The sequence below is a fragment of the Lynx rufus genome, unplaced genomic scaffold (assembly GCF_022079265.1).
Source record: "Lynx rufus isolate CCGP_SWC_20201006 ecotype Redwood Valley unplaced genomic scaffold, mLynRuf1.p SCAF_1, whole genome shotgun sequence".
Taxonomy (NCBI): domain Eukaryota; kingdom Metazoa; phylum Chordata; class Mammalia; order Carnivora; family Felidae; genus Lynx; species Lynx rufus.
In genome coordinates this window covers 73,823,396-73,845,225 of record NW_025814823.1, presented here as the reverse complement: position 1 = coordinate 73,845,225, position 21,830 = coordinate 73,823,396, and the positions used below count along the sequence as shown (strand labels likewise).

Here is a 21,830-nt window from a genome sequence, read left to right as displayed (position 1 = left end):
AGATGTGACTGCATCTGGAGATAGTATCTTCAGGAGATAATTGTTAAATGAGGTCATAAAGGTGGAGCCCTAATCTGATAGGACTGTAGCCTTAGAAAAAGAGATATCTCCTTCCCTCTCTCCCTACCCTCTTCCTCCCCTCCTCTACCAGCCCCCTCCCGCACCCCACTCCACCCGTACCATGTGAGGACATGGCAAGAAGGCAGCCATCTACAAGCCAGAAAAAGAGCTCTCACCAGGAACCAACAATAGCCTGCACCTTGATCTTAGACTTCCCAATCCCCAGAACTATGAAAAAATAAGTTTATTTAAGGGAAAAAAAAAAAAAGCATGCAAATAGCTAATAAATGTTCATCCAGTAACTTCTTAAAGCTCAAAAGCTGTTTAACTTGGCTCTTTCTTAGCAATAAGTTAAAACTCAATGTCATATTATTACCAAATTAATATCTTGCCATTCATTGAGTGAACTGTCTGCATCTTTTTCAGCTTCATCGCGTGGCTCAATATCCAAGGCCTCACTTCCAGAGTTGTGTCTTAGGGGGCCCTCGGAGTCACCAGACACTTCTTCCTCCTCAGTTCCTACTGGTTCCTCTTCATCTTGTTCAGAGGGAGGTCTGGAAGCTTCATGTGACTCAGCTTGAAGTTCATCACTACTAGGTACACTCTGGACCTCAATGAAACTTCCTGAACCAAAATGAACAAGATCACTTTATTTATAAGTGAAACATTAAAACTATCCTGAAATCATCAAGAGCTTTCCAAAGTATCCTTAAAAATGTTTCACGGTGGGGGGCGCCTGGGTGGCGCAGTCGGTTAAGTGTCCAACTCTTGATTTCGGCTCAGATCATGATCTCACAGTTTGAATTCAAGCCCCGCTTGGGATTCTCTCTCTCTCTCCCTCTCTCTCTCTGCCCCTCCCCTGCTCGTGCTATCTCTCTCTCTCAAAATAAATAAATAAGCAAAAAAATTTTATAAAAAAATGTTTTACTCTCAAAAGATTTGAATTTAATAGAAAACATGTAACAATAACATATTACTATTAAACATATTTAATAATAAATATCTGTAACTTCACAATAAGCCTTTTCCATTAGGTAAACTGGCACTGCCTTTGAAGTTAGGAACCAAGCTTTCAAAGATTTGCATATAAGCTTTATGCAAATATGCTCAGTTAACTAATATTGTTTTAAAGTTCACAAAAGGGAATAATCAGAGATGTAAACAATCATGTAGGTTGCTAAATATGTTTTCATGCTACTTCACTAGAACATAGCAAAGAATGAAGCTGTGACTTAGCGGAAAGAATCCTGGATAAGTACTCAGGGGAAATAGCTCTTCTCTTACACTTGCCTTCCCTCCTCTCTTGTGTCTTGTCTTTTCTGTGAAAAAAATTGATTCCCTTCCTTCCCTTCAGGTGGAGGAGGCTAGATTTCAGGATGCAATCAGGACAGAGTGGGCTGGAGATCCCAGAGTGGGGACTGGAGCCAAGAAGACAGCCAGGACCAAGGAGGACACCAATGGGATCAGATGGTTACAAACTGAGAGAGAACAAGCAATTAGTTAATGTATTAAGGACAATAGGAGTCAGGTTTTTCACTGTTTGGAAAAGAAATTAGAACAAAGGTGGAAACTAATATGAAATCTGTAATATTGGATTGGACTGCAGATACCAGTATGAACTTACAGATTTGTACATGTGTGATTCATACTTATTTGTAGAGAAATAAATATAGATGGGTGTGTGCACATTTGTGTGTGTATACATAAATATATTTCCTGGCTTTGTCCCTGAGAGGGCCTGAAGCAACGACACCCCAGTAATGGTGAGCACACTCAGTGTCCAGACCTTGGTTTCCAAACATCATGCTCCATTACAAGGACGAGGGCTCTTTGGTGAACTGCTTGGACCCAGGGACAGGACAGGGCAGGATAAGTAGAAAAGAAATCTGGAATGTCTTGACCAGAAAGTAAAGAAATGCCCAAAATATAATGGGGAATTGTCCAAAGTCACAGGAGCCAGCCTAAAGGGGCCCACACTGGCCAAAGCTGGGACAATTCCAGAAATAAAGTACGACAGCATCATAAATCGCAATAATCATAATAAAGTAAGAATTCTTGGGTCCACATTGATATAAAAAAATAATAAATGGGGAAAGGGGGGAAATCTTCCTTACAGAAGGATGTAAACCAAAAAATATATAAGGAACAATGAACTAAAACACTATCATTTGGCAAGAAGCCTTGGGTGGCTCAGTCGGTTGGTCATCCAGCTCTTGATTTCAGCTCAGGTCATGATCTCAGTTGCAAGATCGAGCCCACAGCAGGCTCTGAGCTGGCCATTGAGCCTGCTCAAGGTTCTCTCTCGCTCTCTCTGCCCCTTCCTGGCTGGCACACTCACGCACTCTTTCTCTCTTTCAAAAAAAAAAAAAGAAAACAAAAAAAAACCCCTACCATTTGGCAACATGATAGTAATCATTTAGGCAAAAATCATCAATGAATGCTAAAACAGGTGGTAAAGGTTTGTTCAGAAACAGCATATTTACACAGACTCAAAAATTCCTTTCCATAAAATACTAATTACAAGGAAGAAACAGTATCTTTAGAATGAAACTCAGCAGACACCAGGAAAAAAGTGACCTTGTGTGTGTGTAGAGTCAATTCTCGCTATTCATTGCAGTATGTTTGATAAAGTCACGGCAAACTCCTAATCCATGAATAGTCATTGTTCACAGAGTAAATATATTTATAATCTCAAATCCTAATAACAACCTATCTTGGTAAATTCTGTTTTCTTTTTCTTACAAAAGAGGAAATGAGGTTTAGGAGTGTTAAGAGACTTGCCTGAGGCTGCCCCACTAACAGGTGCCAAAACTGGGATTCAAACCCCATCCAACTAGACCCTGAGCCAGAGCTTTTGGTCTACACTTCCCTGCTCCCTTCCATATTCACGCTCTGGTCACCTCTGTAGGACAGCTGAAATAAGAAGGCACAGTGACATCTTGTTCAACCTCAACTGGGAACGGAATGGCAATTCTAACTTTTAGCCACTTTATTCAGGTCCAGGAATGACCACAAAGACACTACTGATAAGTATTGATTCTGCATTACAAATAAATTTTAGTAAGTAGGCAACTTCACAAATAAAAACCTGTGAATAATGAGGATCGGCCATACATGGGGCACCTGGGTGACTCAGTCAGTTAAGCGTCCGACTTCAGCTGAGGTCATGATCTCATGATTCATGGGTTCAAGCCCCATGTCTGACTGTGCACTGACAGTGCAGAGCCTGGAGCCTGCTTCAGATTCTGTGTCTCCCTCTCTCACTCTGCCCCTCCCTTCCTTGTGCGCTCTCTCTCTCTCTCTCTCTCTCTGAAAAATGAACATTTTAAAAAAATGAGGATAGCCATATAGAAGTCTATGTACATATAAATGTATATAGACAAAGAGATATGATAAAGCAAATGTGGTAAAATGCTAGCCACTGAGGTACTGGGTAAAGGAACTAAGATGTTTTGTAATGTCTTTCAATTTTATTAAGTGTGTTATTATTTCAAAACAAGAAGTTATAAAAAACTAAAAGACTCACCTTTACCTTTTCCAACTAAGGTACTCCCTCCTTTTATATTTTAATTTTTTTTAATTTTTTAATGTTTTTTATTTATTTTTGAGAGAGACAGACAGACAGACAAGAGTACAAGGGGATGGGGCAGAGAGAGAATAGAAGACACAGAATCCAAAGCAGGCTCCAGGCTCCCAGCTGTCAGCACAGAGCTCAATGCAGGGCTCGAACCCACGAAACATAAGATCATGACCTGAGCCGAAATCGAACTCTTAACCAACTGGGACCCCAGGTCTCCCTTTAATTTTTTTTTAATGTTTATTTATTTTTGAGAGAGAGAGAAAGACAGAGAGAGAGAGACAGAGCGTGAGCAGGGGACTCCCTCCTTTTAAAAACAACAACAGAAAGAACCAACTTTGTGTCCTTGGCAAAGTCATTTCACCTTTCTGGGTCCCTAGTTCATCACCAGAACAACGCGGGAGCGAGACTACACTAAAGTATCCCTCGGCTCCTGCAGATGAGAAACAGTTCCAAATCTCTGAAACAGCACAAGCACCTACCATCAGATTCACTTTCTTCAGAGTCGATTTCCATGGGCTCCATGGACTTTGGAACTGAAATGAAGTCCTGGTCTGCAGATTCCACTGGGTTCTTGGCTGCAGATTCTTGGACGGTTTTCAGGAAATTCTCATTCTCTTTAGCATCAAACAATCCCGCATCTTCCAAGTTCCTTTTTGCCTCTGAAGGGACAATTTGTGTATTACTCGTTTCGTTCAAAATGACAGTGCCAGTGATTTTAGAAAGAGGACTTTTTTCACATTCTGCTTCATCCTCACTTGAAAGAACAGAGGAAACATATTTTCTGCCCGATGGACAAAGGTCTGGTTGCAGCTCAGACACTTTGGCATATGTTTCATCCCTCAATCCAGAACTCGAACTTGTCGGAGGTGTTGGAGTCCCTTCTCCTCCACTCTGGAGTCCGGGTGCATTGCTGTGTCTCTTCACTGTGCTTTCTGAAGGAACTGGATCTTTTCTACCCTTAACTGCGGACTCATCACTTGTCTGAAAGGCTGTGTTCGCCACAGTGAACCTTGGTGACATTTCTTCTTCTGGAACACGAGATTCGCTGACGGGCTGTGACACATGAGCCGAGTCTGCCGGCCTCTGGCTACTGTCAAGGCTGGTGTCGCACTCCTGTGCAGAGTTCACACAGGCCAGGTGGGGTCCTGCTGGCAACAGCACTCCTTTTCCATCAACTTTCTTAAGGCCTTCATCAGTTTCCTCATCAGAACCCTCCTCGGGCGGCTTTTTCACTCCTGATGCTCCCGTCTGCACATCGTTTCCTGCGCGCATTTCCATGTCTTCATCGTCGTCGTCAAGAGCCTTCTGAATAGCTAAGAGAGTGAGCGGTGACACGGGTACGTTCTCCCCGTCAGACTGCCTTCGGCCCTTGCTCTCCCACTCCTCCTCCGAGCTGCCCCCCAGCACGGCAGCTTGCACAGCCAGGGATGTTCTTGGAGGAGGAGGGGTGGTGGCAGGCTCTTCCTGTGGCTTTAGTTTTCCACATGGAGAGGACTTCACGTCAAAAGACTTGCTCTGCATTTCACTGGAAGAAGGAAGAGCCTCTGAATCCACCCCTGCAGCTTTCTTAGCTTGAATACCTGAGGAAGAATTAAAACATTTCTCATTACGTAGTTTTACAGTAAGACACTATACCTCTAGTATGATGAATAAAACAACGCTGCTTCTCATAAATGAAGTTACAATTTTTCATTTAATCAGCACTGAGTTAATTTATTAATTTTAAAGTGGGCTGGTACATGAACACTGAATAACGTATAGAACTGCTGGATCGCTATAACATACACCTGAAATGAATATAACATTGTATGTTAATTATACTGGAATTAAATGTTAAAGCAATAAATTACAAGAATAAAAATAAAGAGGGTTGGTACAATAGTAGGTAATCCATTAACAACTACATACATTTATTACTGCACAAGTAGAGTCTAGTTCATAGAATTCAGAAACACGATAGATTTTTGGTTTCCAACCATCAGGTAAGTGATGGTGCCTGATACCTCTTATCAAGATGTAATGTGAAGTGTCTTCAGAGACCACTCTCCTCGACTCTACCTCCTTCAAAAAGCCCCCTTCCTCTTCATATTGTCTTTGGATTTGTCCGGACTGTTGCTGATTCATTTCCCTTTGGACATTTTCTATGTGTTGGTTTAGATAGTTTTTTTTAAGCAAGCCTTTGAGCTGGTACTGTGAAAAGTCATTAGACTCCTAAAAGAAAATAAATAAATATAATGATTCTTTTGTATTAAATACAGATAATATTCCCACATTTCCATCCCTTTCCCCAAAAGGGGACAAAGAGCAATTGATTTTTCCCATTGGTGATATTTTTGTATTATAAAAGTAAAATTTGAATACTAGCAAAAAACTATAATTGCCTTATTAAAAAATAATCTTTAAAACAGAAAGAACTGGGCAAAAGAAATCATGGATACTGTTTATGACTTAATGATTTACTCAAAAAACATTTATTGAGCATGTAATCCATGCCAGGCACTGTGACATTTTGATTACGGCTTAATAGATAGGCAACCTTCCAGAATGCAAGTAAGGTGCCTAGCATGGTCCCTGACCTATAAAAGACACCAAATAAATCACAACAGCCACAGTTATTAATGATAAGTTAACATTTATAAAGCATTTCCTGGGAAGGCATTCTTCTGAGAGCTTTTACGTGTCATCCCATATTATTTCCAACCACCCCACAAGACACATGCCATTATCTCCATTTACAAATGAAGAAGCTGAGACAAACATGTTAACTAACCTCCCTAGAGTTGCAAGGCTAGTAAGTGGTAGATACGGGATCAAAAACAGGTTGCCAACTTTATATTGCTTCTATTACTATTATGTTATTATTTACCATCATTACTATTACCAATATTGCATTTGCCCAATGTACAGATTATACAAAGGTCCCACCTGGCTGACCTAGCACTTCCCTTTGCTATCAGAAGCACAGATTCAATGGGCGGCTGAGCCACACTACCCTCCCATCTACAGACCCCAAGTTCCATGGTGGCAGGAAGAGAACAAAGGGGAGAAAATCATTAGGGACCGTCTCCCTTCTTCCCATGTCTTCCCACCATTGTTTACATAACCCAAACTGTATCTCCTCAAAGGCCAGCCAGAGATCTTTTCACACTTAAGAAATAAAGTACTTGATACACAGACTGAGCCTGGATTTTTCCCCTGAAATGAAAATAAATTTACTCCTAACCTTTGTATATCATTTCTGTGTACCTTCATATTTTCCTATGTTCACATACTTCGTGGAAAAACAAAGAAGTGATAGGGAAAGAAAGAGCGCCTGTCTGCCTTTTGCATATTTTTGGTATCAATTTAAGAAATGTTCAAAAGTCTGTAGAAAAAAAAATGCTACATCCATTCATCAGGAATAATGCTGCTGCAAAATGCATATTCTCTGTCCTCCAGTGAGTTAGAGAATGATGTGAGAAATCATAGGTAGTAGCAGTAGAAAGGGAAACAAAGCTCATTTGCCCACTAAAGGCAGTAGTAACTTCTGGTGTAGCATGACCAGGAGACAAGCTTGACCCCAACTACGCACACCACCTGCTCCAGGTTTCTGTGGCTGTAGAGCCAGCACAGATGCTCCAAGCTACGGATTGAACCACTACTGAACACTTATTATGTGAGAGATACCGACATAGGTGCTGAAATTACAGAAGTGAGCACGACAGGCACATGTGAATGCTCAGAACCAGAAAGAAACATTACAGGGTGTTACGAGAAGACAGAGCAGGAGGCAAGACTTGGTCTTAAATGGTAAGTCAAAAGGCTTCTTTGAAGAAGTGTGTCTAAGTTCAAACTTATAAACATATGACGCTTCCTAGGATCTCGGAGACACAAATGCTGTTTACTAGAAGCAGATATTATATAAGTAATGCTTATCAATTTCCACTTTTTTCTAATGGAAAATCTTGAAGTTCTTAATCGTAAGCATGGATATGCTGTTGTATATTTCACCTCTGGCATTGCTTCAAATAATGTTCTTCTTCGCTTGGTAAATTCTTTCATATCAGTCAAGATTTCATGCTTTATTTCAAGAGGCAAGCTGCTGAAGTCTTCAGATTCAATATCTATCGCATGAGGATTATGAAAGAACTCTTCCTGTAAAGAGTAAAACATAACACCGTGAAATTTACATTTCATACACTTAATTCTATTTATCCTGAGAGATATTTATTGCACTTACAAACATAGTTCTACATAATCTACAACAGACTAAACACAGTTGTACATAATCTGCACTAGGTCCCAGTGAATAGACAGATTAAGGAATACAGCCATTCACTCACAGATTCATCCAGTAGAAAAAATACTTACCAGACACCCCTAATGTACCAGACACTGTTCTGGGTGCTAGGGTATTATGCAGCTCATGCCAGATAAAGTCCCTACTCTTAGGAGTGAACTAAAGACATAATAATGAAATAAATAAATAAGTGAATGAACAAGACAATAAAGCAAGTTAATCTGATTAAGAGAGTTGATTAGGAGAACAGGAAGAGAAAAAACATTTACTGGTAGACAGAAAAGACCTCATTAAAAAACGACCTGTGAGCAGGGACTTGAAAGACACCAACAAGCCTGATCAGGACATCCCAGGCTGCAGGAACAGCAAGTACAAAGGCCCTAAGGCAGGGATGAGCCTTTGATATTTAAACATTATTTGTAACTCCCTTAATTAGATTAGTTTTGCTTTGGTCTTAACCTATGATCAAAAGTGAAATAAAAAGTGAAAAATTCACAGACATGAAAAAGTATAAAACTTTTCTAAATTTTAACTAATTACAAAAGTGCTTTAAAACTCTTCTATAAAGAAAATAAAATAATACAGTTAGCTTTCCTGTATGTAGGCATGGTGTATGTGTATGTCCAAAGCGGCCAGCACTGAGGACAGGCCAGTCATGCTCACAACACCCATGCTTTTCCCTCAGTAATGTTCCCAGCAGCCCTCTGAAGAAGCATCATTATTATTTTTCTTCTACAAAAAAAGAAAGAAAAGCAAGCCAGCCAGCCAGCCTTGGAGAAGTTTACTATGTCTAAGATCACACAGCTAGTGAACAGGAGGGCCCACACTTAAATGCAGGACTTTCTGACCACAGTGCTCATGTCTTCACCAAGACTGCTATCTTTCACTACATTAATAATGCAGAAGCTCTACAAGTTGAGGGATCCTGAGCCTGAGGTTTTAGCTCAAAGGTCTTTTTCCAGATGTACCAAAACAAGAGGAACATAAAAGACCAGTTAAGTTGGGAATCAAAGAATATTACCCACTATTCAAGAAACTTGAAAAAAATTTTAAAAACTTGTATAGACAGTACAGCCTCAATTCATAAAAATGTCATCCATTAAAACGTGTGTGGTCATGGTTTTAGAACATGACCACACGTTCTCTGATCCCTCTTTTCATGTAATCCTTCCCCTTAAATAGGGGGCGGCCTGACTGACCAGCTTCTCACAGACAGGACATGCAGGAGGGGAGACTGCACGACTTCAGAAGTCGGCCAGAAAAGGCACAGGGCCCTGCCAGGCACTGGCTCTTGGGATGCCTGCCCCTGGAACACAGTGCCACGCTGTGAACGAGCTCAGACCACACGAAGAGGCCCCAGGCAGGTGTTCTGACTGACAGCGTCAACCGGCAGACATGCAGTGAGGAAGCCCTGGAGGGGGCTCCAGCCCCAACTACAGTCTGTCTGCATCTACCCGGCAGTCATGCAGACAGCACTGCCTCGCTGAGCTCACCAACCCCCAGAATGGGGAGAGAAGACGACACACAAACAACCATTTCCACGTCACCCGGTCACGCGGCAATGGGCGAGTGGAACCTAAGCATAGACGTGGTTACACGTGTATGCGTACATGTATATCTGTCACATACAGATCACATACAGATGTACCCAGACACACACAGGTACTCAACCGAAATGAGGAGGGAGGGAGAATGAATTAACATATACCGAATTACCTGAAGTCATTTATGGGTGCTACCTTTTCTATATTTTTACACAGGTATGCATTACTATTTGTTGGTGGGTTGGTCGGTTGGTCGGTTGGTTGTAAAGGAAAGATGGCTTATTTTGGATATCTGGATATACATAATGGCGAACCAACTCCACATAAATGTGCGCGGGAGCATGTGTACTTATACATATATTCACAAGTGCACACTTATACACACATGCACAGTAAGAAGGCGTCTGTTTTTCAGGAACTTTCATAAATTCACACCACCTCATTATTCATTTTTGTGTCATTCATTTCAAATGGTAGAACATATTCTGAATTCAAAAATTACGTATGTACCTGTAATGCTTGTTTCTGACTCATTCTTTCTTGCCATTCTTTTTCGTCTTCTTCTTCTGAACTGAAAGCCAAGCATACGTTTACAGTATCTATGATTTAATGACTTATGAAAATACTGCTTGAGGCAAGGGGCTGCTAGCTACAGGGGCTACAAGGGTGAGTAAGATGGCAAGACATGGGTTGCCCCTGTTCCCACAGTCTGGAGGGGACACGTGTGAGTGAGCAATTACAGTATGATCTAGTAACTTCCACCACAAGAGAAGAGTAATAAGGACAGTCACCTCTCTCCAATCTGGGGGGTCCTAAAAGCATTCTGGAATCTGGCAATTACACTGCTTGCCCTGAGCCCCAAGTAAGTGACAGGTCTAGTTGTAGGGCATGAGGAACATTCACGCAGAGAAGTATTCCAGGCAGAAACTGAAGTTCTATAAACATCTGGAAACAAGGGAAAGAAAGCCTGCCTGTACACGGTATAAAAACAGTGGGTGGTGAGGATGGGAAGCATGTGATTAAGGGGCTGGAATTTATCCTCAAGAAATGAGAAGCTAGGAAGTGTTTTAGGCTACACAATGACATTATCAGATTTGGGTTTTAACAGATTCTACACTATAAAGAAGAGATTGAGCATGGTGGGTAGGAGTTCCAGCCAAGGGTAAGACCAACCAAAGACAAAGACAGAGAAAGAAGTGTAGAAGCCACTACGGTAATTGCAAGAAAGGACGATGGTGGCAGTGATGAAGATAAACAGAAATGGCCTGATTCAAAAGCTACTTGGGGTCTCAGGAACCCCTGGGAAAGGTATGGGGGCAGGTAGGGGCAGAGGCACACTCCAACCACAGAAGCTGCAACAATTAACAGTGAGCGAGAGGAAGTGCCAGAGGAAGAGGGGCGTGAGAAAGAGTGGCCAGAAAGGTTCCCAGGTAGCTGGACAGCACGGGCACCGTGTCACACACGGCTGAAAAGTGCGGTCAGCTGAGGCCTGCAAAGCGTCTACTGGATTTAGCGAGGAGGACGCTGTGTGTGGTCTCTAAGCACGGTGGTAGGAGACAGAAGACACGGGCTGAGAAACAGGTAGAGACAGCAAGTGCATGCAAAGGGTAAGAAACATGTGTACGAATGAAACATCAACAGTGCTAACACGGGGTCTGCAGAAAGAAGAGAACAATCAGCACAAACCAAACACAAGTACAAGTTAGAATGAAAAATGAAAAACATTCTAAAAGGGACAGAGAATGCATTTTCAGTTGCATTCATTCCCACATGCCTCATCATGCAGATAAAACCCAAAGATTTAAATCTGTCTAAATACACAGACAATTACTATTTGTAAATAGTTAAACATTTACCTGTTTTTTTCCTCCTTCTGTAAAGGTGGCAAAGCATAGAGGTCATCTCTTTGAACTTGAGTAAGACTGGGGAGCGCTTCATCTCTGAAAAACACACACAGACTTCGACACAGGTAACGGGATTTAGGATTTTAAGTCAGGATTTTGACGACACAAGCCCTGCTGAGGAGGTGAGAAGAGGGGAGACACAGGGCAACAGGTTTCTTGCTGCTAACCTGGCTGCCCAGGCCACTGTGGTGGGAAGTAAGCACGGCCTGGAGAGAAAGAGGGCGGCTCCCCAGCACCTCAGCCAGGGCCTCAGCTACAGGCACGGACACATGCCTCATACAAGTACAAAGTGCACGCAATGCATCATTACAGCCGTTCTCTCTCCTTATCAAAGCTGACACCCACCAGAGAATTTTCACAATTTCAAATTACCAGGTCAAATGGACACCCCACTTACCCCTCTCATGTTACCACCTATTATCTGCTGAGTTAAGGTTAGGGAAAGGGTTAACCCAACAAAAAATTAAAAGCTTTAAGTCTTTAAAATTAATGCAATTTGCCTCTTGCCTTTTGCTTTTTAAGGCAGTTTTGATAGCTTGTCTTTTCAAAAATGTTTTCAAAAGCTTCTCTGTAGTTTTTTTGGAATCACTGGTTGCCAAATCCTTTCTCTGCCTTCTCTTAGCCTGTGAAAAGAAAGGGTAGAGGATTCTATTTCAGGGTATTAGTATATTAAAAATATTTCTCTAATTTTTTTCTATAGAATGTGGTTTGTCTGAGCTTTCAGACTGTGGATGCTTTAGTACTTCCTCCAAAGTGTTGTTTATCAGTGAAAATGTTCAGGTCTCTGATATGTAAAGCACACCGAGTTTCCATCTAGCGATTACTGAAAGAACTAACTAGTATACAGTATTTGGGAAACAATTAATTTATTTTCAGTTTCTTTTAAATATCCTTTAATGTCCCCAGAAGCCTAAAACTAAACAATATAGTTAAGTAAATGCTTCTCCAAAGGATTATATCAATTAACTAATGTATTCTGTAAAAATCACTGTTATGCCAAAACCAATTTCTGCTATTGGCCTTTATAAAATAACATTACTCAGATGCCACCCGGTCCCTCAACATCCAAAATTATATCATAAGAAATCCTAAATTATAGAGAAGTATCTTGTAAGTAATGTCCAAGTAGGAAAAAACAGAATAGTCTCCATGCTTATGGTGGAATATAAGGAAGAAACACAAAACATTCTCTTCCCTTCTAAATTAAGATATAACACTGTGGAAGTGTAAGGTGTACAATGTGTTGACTTGATACATTTATATATTACAAAATGATTACTACAGTAGTGTTAGCTAACACCTTTAATCATGGGGCAGGGGAATTGGGGAGATGTTGTTTACTTTAGATAAATTCTGGAGTTCTTTCCTGTCTAATCCTTCCAAGGAGTGCCTGATACAGTGTATCCTGGATAATTTAACTGCAACATGCGAATCTATACCTTTTACTGAGGGAACAAACATCCCCAAGCTACTGCAGATCCTTACTTTTATCCTGTATTCTCACTTACTTAGACAATGCCTGTCCAGTGTAATTATGAAGTGATGAGCTGGCATTTTCAACACATAAAAGTCCTATGTCCAAATGGGTGCTATCATTTGGGGCATACACATTTACTCCACAGTTCACGCCTTTGTTCCAACATTGTTTGAAACTACTTTCAGAATAAAGAAACTCCTGGGGTGCCTGGGTGGCTCAGTCAGTTGAGCTCAGGTCATGATCTCATAGTTTGTGGGATCAAGCCCAGAGTCAGGCTCTGCACTGACAACACAGAGTCTGCTTGGGATTCTCTCTCTGTCTCTCTCTTCCCCTTCCCCACTCTTGTTCTAGAAAGGAAGGAAGGAAGGAAGGAAGGAAGGAAGGAAGGAAGGAAGGGAGGGAGGAGGGAGGGAGGGAGGGAGGAAGGGGGGAGGGAGAGAGGAAGGAAGGAAGGAAGGAAGGAAGGAAGGAAGGAAGGAAGGAAGGAAGGAAGGAACTCATTATCATTGTTTTATATCCTGGCTAATTTCCTTCCTCGATAATCCACTTTAATCACACCTGGCACCACACAAAATCACCTATTCCTAACATCCCATCAGTGTTTAAACACTGGGGACCCACGATCTCAGATTCAGAGCATTTCCCCAACAGGTTCTCTGTAGCGCTCAGCAGCATAGCTGAAACATGCATAGAACAGCTACAAAGATACTCTAGAAGGAAAAATCCCAAGTGTAAGAATTTTAGTAGTTTTATTAAAAGTTGAATTTTAGCATTGCACCCAGGAGGTACTCTCACAAATAATCCTTTTTGAAAAGAAAAAGTGTTGGGAAGCCTGGGTGGCTCAGTCGCTTAAGCCTCCAACTTCAGCTCAGGTCATGATCTCATGGCTCGTGAGTTTGAGCCCCACATCAGGCTCTGTGCTGTCAGCTCAGAGCCTGGAGCCTGCTTCAGATTCTGTGTCTCCCTCTCTCTCTCTGCCCCTACCCTGCTCATGCTCTGTCTCTCAAAAGTAAACATTTAAAAAAAATTATTTTAATAAAAAATAAAGAGAAAATTAAAATTATACATGAACTTTTTTAAATGTTTATTTATTCTGAGAGACAGCGAGCATGCGTTCATGCACAAGTAAGGGAGGGGCAGAGAGAGGACCCCAAGCAGGCTCTAGGCTAACACAAAGGCCCAATCCCACAACTGCGAGGTCATGACTTGAGCTGAAATCAAGAGTCAGAACCCAACTGACTGAGCCACCCAGGTGCCCCGAACTTTTCTTTCTCTCTAAGAATGCAGAAAGAAAAAAACAAAACAAAACAGATGACTCTTACCAAAGTCTGTTTCTTCAACAGTGGAGCATCCCCATCAAACACAAAAATAGGACGAATTCGAAAAAATAAGAGTTTGCAGAGCCGATGAAACAAAGTGAGAAGATGAGCATTTTCTATCGAGTTCCCATGGCGATCCCGGACTCCTCTTAGTGCCTGGTTCAACCAAATGCTAATATCTGGTAGAATTGTTAAAGGAAAGATTTTGGACTTTCTTCCCTCACCCCCACAATTTCAACTTCCCAATAACCGATATCATCTAAACATTGAAACTAAGCACTCATCACAATTCATTTGAAATTGGAGAATGTTTAGCCCTGATGGAATCTACCTAAAATCAGTTAATTTTATTTGAACCCTTACTACTGTTCACATACTGAATTTTAAAATCTTACATCAATAGATGTGTCCTTTTAGAAAATCTAATTGCAAATAATTGCTTCTTTAAAGAAAACTAATAATCTCTACAGAATTTTCATAAATTAGCACAACTCTTTTGGAGAACAATTTGGCAATTCATAGCAAAAAAATGTAAAAACTTGCATTCTATTTTACTACTTCTTCCAGACATTAGTCCTCAGAAAATCATCATAGACTTACAATAAGAGTTACTTTCATGAATGTTTACAGTAATGAAAACATGAAAAACAATGTAAAAGGTTTCCAACAGATCTTTAAACTAAATTATGATATACTGATTTGCTGAAATACCAAAGAGCCCTCAAAACTGGAAGCTACAGAAGCATATATAGTGATAAGAAAGACAATCACAAAATATTAAAGGAGACAAAACAGGTCACAAAACTCCGGAATGCATAATTATATTTTATAATATACAGGATACGTTAAATATAAAAAACTAGAAGTTCAGGCACCAAAATATTAACAATAGTTATCTCTTTTGCAATTACAAGTAACTTACATCTTCTTGGAGTTTGCTTATATTTAACCTTTGTAAAAACTGCTGCTTACCAAATTACTTCCTACGTGTCCGCACGACAGAGGGATGCAGCACGGCGGGTCCTCCCCTCCCCATCTCCTTGCCAGCTCCTCTAATTCTCCACTCAAGCCTGGCTTCAGCAGTGCTCTCCCTCAGGCCCTCTCCCCTCCTCCTGCTGCACAGGCTGCCTAGGCCACCTCAGCACCCCCACACCACACCCTCTCCCTATGTGAGCTCTGTCCTGACCCTCAGACTAGATGGCCTAGATGACACCTCTACCTGATGCCTCACAGATGTTCCCAATTTCACATGATCAAAACTAGACACAGGTCTTTTCTACCAGGCTGCTTACGTCCCCATTACAGTGAAACCTGTTCACTGGAGTCAGATCACTGAATGTCATCCCCTACACTCCCCTCATCCAAACACTACCAGATCCTATCAATTCCACCTTTCAGCCCGTCTTGAAGGTAGACCCTTCCTGCCTCCAGGGTCTTCTCACATGCCCCTTCTTCTGCCTGAGTTTCTCTCTCTTAGCCTAGTTATCTCCAACTCATAGGTCCCGGTCTATGCGTCACTTCCTCAGCCCAGACAAAGACCTCCACTTATGTGCTCCTATTCAAAACGTATTGCTTATTATGTGGCAGAAAACCCACTGAGGATATAGCACTGAACAAAACAAGGGGTTTGCCCTTGTAGAGTTGACAATGTAGTGGAGGGAAAAACCAAACCATGGGCTCCATGCCTTGTCTAGACCATGTTTTTGTACACTGCTCCCCTTTCACAGGACATATAGGAGTCAACAAATACTTGCTATTAAATGAGCTGAACAGTCAAGTATTTAAATGAATGTATACTACCTAATTTATAACTGTAAAACAAATTAGGCCAATCAACAATTAACTTAATAAATACTATGAAAAAAATAGTGGAAAGCAAGCTATTATTATATTCATTCCTATATTTGAGTGCTACTATGTGCCAGGCTTATCTAAGATCCCAAGATCTTGAGATAGAACAGTAAACATAGCCCTGAACAAAACAGATATGGTATCCATCTCCAAGAAATTTGCACTCCAATGGGGAAGATGAACAATAAAATAGAAGAAAAATGAATAGATACATATTATATATTATAGATATACTATAATACATATAGATATAATACAAAAAAAGCAAATAGAGCAGAGTAAAAGGACAAGAGGGGCGGGGATCAGTAGCTCTTTACTTAGGGAAAGCCTATGTGAAGAAATAGTGGAGTCCTGAATGAACAAGAGGAACAGTGAGATAAGAGGGACAGCAAATGTGAATGCCCTAAGAGAGAAGCATGCTTCCACTGAAGGACAATGTGGCAAGATCTGAGCCAAAGGAGCAACAGAGTTGATGTGCATGTGCAGCCACCGGAATGTGACTTAAAGATCACCCCAGTGGACGAGTGAGGAATAAACTAATTATAACATCCCTAGTAAAAGCACACAGCAATGGTGGAGACAAGAAGTGGCAGGATAAAGGATCTACCTTGGAAGTAGGATTTGGTGTTGACTTAGTTCTATACTGTATTGGATAAAATATTTCTGCCTGGCTTGTTTCTGGTTGCTACACTGTTGGACAGTATTAAGTTTCTACTTAAACCATTATTTTGAATGTTATGATCAATGAGAAAACCTAATTTCAGATCAGTGGCTCTCAACTCTGGATATGGCTCTCAACTCTTCAAACTGGATAGGAAACTTTTAATTCATAGATTACTGAACCAGATATGCCTAAAATTCTAAATCAAAGATACTGAGATGTCTTTTTTTTTTTTTTAATTAATCTTAAGTGGTCTCAGCTAGGGTTGAAAGCTCCAGCTTGAAATTACTTTTTAAAATTATATAAAATAAGGCATTCTGGAAATATTTGCATATTTTGACTTGCCTAATTTCAATAAGTTTATTTAAAAAAAAAGGAGCATTAAATTCATCCCAGGGCTGGAAAAAAGTTAAATCCGCAGCAAAGCCAGAATCACTTCATAGATAAGACCCAAAGGACCAATAACATTTTGAAACAAAATATAAATTACTTTAGTTCATTGTTAGATGATTTAAAATTTAATCTCCATTAGTATGTATAGCCTAAAGAGAGTATAATATTTTGCTAACAGAGTTAAATGCAGTTTACAAATGTTAAGGTCCACAAGAGTCAAAAGTTAAACTGCTAATTATTATTGGATGCATTTAGATTATATAAATAAACAAGGCACTCATCCACAGATGGTTAAAAAAATGTATTTTAAGGATCCAAGAGTAAATTATGAACATAATGTGTCATGGAAAATTTCTTCATTAACATAGAAGACAAAAATATTGGAATATAGGTCAGATATTTGAATTCGAATTCCCATGAAAATGTTACAAAGCTGGAAAGAGCCCAAATGTCCATCGATGGATGAATGGATAAAGAAGATGTGGTGTATATATATACAACGGAGTATTACTCAGCAATCAAAAAGAATGAAATCTTGCCATTTGCAACTGCATGGATGAAACTAGAGGGTATTAATGCAAGCGAAATTAGTCAGAGAAAGACAAAAATCATATGACTTCACTCATATGAGGACTTTAAGATATAAAACAGATGAACATAAGGAAAGGGAAGCAAAAATAATATAAAAACAGGGAGGGGTACAAAACATAAGAGACTCTTAAATATGGAGAACAAACAGAGGGTTACTGGAGGGGATGAGGGAGGGGGGGTGGGCTAAATGGGTAAAGGGCATCAAGGAATCTACTCCTGAAATCATTGTTGCACTATATGCTAACTAACTTGAATGCAAATTAAAAAATAAATAAAAAGAAAATGAAACAAAGCAAAATCAACTATAGGACAGCAGTCAAATATTCTTTTTACATATATATATTTATACACACACACACATATATATATACACATATATATACATATATATGTGTATATATATATATGTGTGTGTGTGTGTGTATATATATATATATATATATATATACACACACACACACATATATAAGCTTGTATTTATAACTGGAGGATCATTGATAGTCCTCTTTAAATGGTTTGTTCTTTCAGACAAACTTAATAACCTCATGAAAATTATTTCATGTCCCAAAAGAGCTCCCGAGTCATCTAAAACACAGGTCACCTGAATTCTAAATTAAATGCTTTACCTTCCTTACTTTGATTTTCCCAGAAAATCAGAATGCTGAACTTCATGCGTCAGCTCAGTGATTTTACGAATCATCAATTCTTCATAGAGGCTGCCACATAAAATGCCTAAGTCTTTGCTGAAGTTTGAAGGGTTCCTGTCACCGAAAACTGCTTTCCTTCCCATAGAGTTCTATAAAGAAAATCTTTAGAAAGCAGTGAAGAACCACTAGAGGGCAGCAATAGCGCGTTGCTTTAAAACAACAGACTCTCCCTTTCCCGATACAAGGTATCCTTCAAAAACTTTGAAGCAAGGCAAAACTCATTACGGGTGTATTTCAAGATTACTCACACTACAGAAAATATAATCATCATCTTACTTTATTTGAAAAACTATCAGTGTCACATCGTGTACAAGTTGTCTCCACACTAAATGACAGCTCCTCACTCAGTGGCCCCTTCTGCAGGACTCCCACATACTCTTAAACTGCATTTACCGCCGACAGCAAGTATTTGCAGGACTCTTGTCCTCCTAGATTACAGCTCCTGTGCCCACCTAGGGACTGGCACAAGGTACCACCAGCTTCCAGAACAGCCACTCAAAGGTGAAGGAGGAGGAGGAGGGAGAGAAGGATGCTTAACTTACAAAAAGACCAAAACTTCAGAAACAGCATTCACAGGTTTTGATAAAGCAGAAAAACACTTAATTTCAAAGACACACACAAAACCAGCCAGACATATGCACAAACGACAATCTTTTAAAAGCCTATCACAGAGGCCGGGAGGTTTAAAAACAGAAAGAAAAAAAAAGGCCACTGTGTACCTTTTGAAATCTTTTCACTGTTGTACTACATGAATTCCCTAGTCCAAAACTCATAATAAAAAATTGTAAAAGTTACTTTTGAAAAAGAAAAAAAGGTCAAACACCTGTCCACACTATCCTTGTTCTCTCTAATACGCGTAAGTGGAGCAGTGGAGCAGGGCTCAGGACCCGCGAGCAACACTACCGGTAGGAAGTCCGCATCATTTAACTCCACGCTGACCCCCAAGCCGACCGATGCTTTTAACCTCTACAATATTAACTAAGCTTTCACTTAAATAACCCCTTTACTCCTCATACCAACCCCGCGTGCAGATACTATTACTACCTCCACTTTGCAGACGAGAGGAGGAAAGCACTGCCCCTAAGTAATAAAACCAGAGGACTGCAGCCCAGCGTGGCACTCCTGCAAAGCGGGGGAAAGCAGACACTTGAAGAAAAAACGTCGCGAAGGAGATGCCACTGCTACCCCGCGGGAGACCGTCGCCCTGCCAACACCACGCTGGGCCCAAAAAAGGGAGCCGGGAGTAACTGCCTGACGCGGGTCCCTGCACCCGAGAACCGACGATGCGTTAAGGATACCCACGGCGAGGATCTTCCCTTCCAGCGTCTCCGGGCTCACTTGCCGCCCGGAGCACTCCAGCAGCTTCCAGAGCCCCTGGACCCCCATGAGGCCTCCAGCGACACTCGGCGGCGGGGTCGCGGGAGACCTTCTATTCCGATCCTACCACAGCCTGCACCACCGCAGGGGCTCGGGCGGAGGGAGCTCCCCCTGCTCCCACCCAGGGAAGATGGAAAATAATACAGGGTTTCCAGGGAAAACCGGCACCGGCGAAAACGGCACTTCCTGGCGGCTGACACTGCCTCACGGAAGAAAGGCGGGAGCCCAGAGAATGGCCGGCGTCAGGGAGGCGCCAGTCCTTCTCTCTCCTAAGGTTTGGCCCAAATGTGTGTCCTCTTAGCGGAAGAGCAGTGAGGGGACTACGCAGACGAAACAGCCAGGGGGTCCCCCAACACCTACTGTCCCGTAGAGTTAACGCGTAAACCCACACAAAATGGGTTAGGCGGACGGGTCTCCGCTTCCATTTAATAGCTGCTCAGGGCGGAAGTCCCTCCTCACAGCCCTACTATAGTCGCTGCGCCTTTTCCTTCCGGAAGCGAGGGGGCGGGGCAGCCTCCGTGTTTGTGTCCAGTCATTCCCGAGCTTGCTCCACGCTGGCATTCTGTCGCAGCCAGATGTTGGAACTGTGCGCTGAGGTCATTGATTTCCATGTGGTTTTTCCGTACCATTCCCCCCCCCCCCCACCGGCCGCCACTTCTGCAAACTCTTAATACCAACTTTAGGACAAAACTATCAAAAATTGGTTTTTAGCAAAACTACTTCCCAAAGTGTTGTTTTTTTGTTTTGTTTTGTTTTGTTTTTTTGCATTTCCTCCATGTGTGGAATAATCCCCACAAATTGTTCCTACTTGTATTTTACAGAGGTTAATATAATTGCCTATTCTATTTTTGTTCCCCCCTCTCCCCACCTGCAACGTAGATTATAAACTTATTGAAACCAAGAATTATCTTGTTGACTGTTAGAGCCCCACTCCCAACACTTAGGGATTCCATAAAAGCCCCTAAATGACCTCTGTCGGCCTCTAATCTAAAGCTCTCCAGTACATCTTGCACCCCCTGAAAGAGAATCTCCCGGCAAGCCTGGCAGCCTTTGGTCCAAATCCTGACTGAGCCACACAATAGCCCTGTGTTTGTGGGCTGAGTTGTGTGCACCTCTAAAATTTGGATGTTAAAGCCCTAAACCCCAGCCAGCACCTCAGAATGTGACTCTATTTGGAGATGGGGCCTTTTAAAGGTGACTAAGTTAAAATGAGGCTGTGAGGGTAAACCTAATCCAATCTGACTGGCGTCCTTATCAGAGGAAATTTGGGGCACACAGAGAGAGACACCAGGGATGTGCACACTGGGGAGGACCATGTGAGGACACAGCTAGGAGGTGGCCATCTGCAAGCCAAAGAGAAAGGCTCGGGAAAAACCAAACCTGTCAACACCTTGATCTTGGACTTCCAGCCTCCAGAACTGTGAGAAAATAAATGTGTTATTTAAGCCACCCAGTCTGTATGGTAGAAGACACCATATGATCCTAAGCGAGTTTCTTCACCAATGAGAGTCTGAATAAAGTGGAGATGCCACCTCCCTGGGGTCATTCTGAGGTCAGTGATTTAATATGAAACACCTAAGGGGTCATAGTGCTCAAATTAGTTTGTTGAGGGGGGCCTGGGTAGCTCAGTCAGTTAAGTGTCCAACTCGATTTTGGCTCAGGTCATGATCTCATAGTTCCTGAAATGGACCCAGCCCGGGACCCACGTGGAGCCTGCTGGGGTTCTCTCTCCCTCTCTCTCACCACTCCTCCCCCACTCATGCATGTGCACGCGCGCTCTCTCTCAAAACAAATAAACTTAAAAAAAGAATTTAAAATAAAATTAGTGTGTTAAATTAATGATTGAAGGAGAATATGCTACGGGTAAAACTAATGTACAAACTGTGATGGCTCACAGAGCAACTTGCCTGAGCTCTGTTAGGTGTCTGGGAAAAGGAAAATTTGGAAGTGTTTTTGCTGCTGCACCAGCTTGGCCTAAAGATGGGACACAGTAGTAGGGAAAGGAACAGTTTCAGGATTTGATCTAAATGAACATTTTTTATGCCTAAGAGCTGAGTAAAAACAAATAGCCAATGAAGGCATTTGAG

General features: G+C 41.5%; 1 protein-coding gene across 2 annotated transcripts in view; it reads right to left on the bottom strand.

The window, feature by feature from the left end:
- LOC124513577 (DNA excision repair protein ERCC-5-like) overlaps positions 1-21,830 on the bottom strand; it is a 78,398-nt gene that overhangs the window by 12,115 nt on the left and 44,453 nt on the right. The window contains exons 1-9 of one of the 2 annotated variants that reach the window (XM_047081711.1): positions 19,665-20,127; positions 14,167-14,342; positions 11,875-11,990; positions 11,320-11,403; positions 9,974-10,034; positions 7,631-7,774; positions 5,644-5,851; positions 4,120-5,220; positions 437-684 (exon numbers count right to left, since the gene is read on the bottom strand). In XM_047081711.1, coding sequence (XP_046937667.1) covers positions 437-684; positions 4,120-5,220; positions 5,644-5,851; positions 7,631-7,774; positions 9,974-10,034; positions 11,320-11,403; positions 11,875-11,990; positions 14,167-14,342; positions 19,665-19,752 — 2,226 coding nt within the window. In that variant the 5' untranslated portion in view covers positions 19,753-20,127. Of the gene's footprint in view, positions 1-436; positions 685-4,119; positions 5,221-5,643; positions 5,852-7,630; positions 7,775-9,973; positions 10,035-11,319; positions 11,404-11,874; positions 11,991-14,166; positions 14,343-19,664; positions 20,128-21,830 lie in introns of those variants that run through there. The other variant, XM_047081713.1, reaches the window with a different exon arrangement.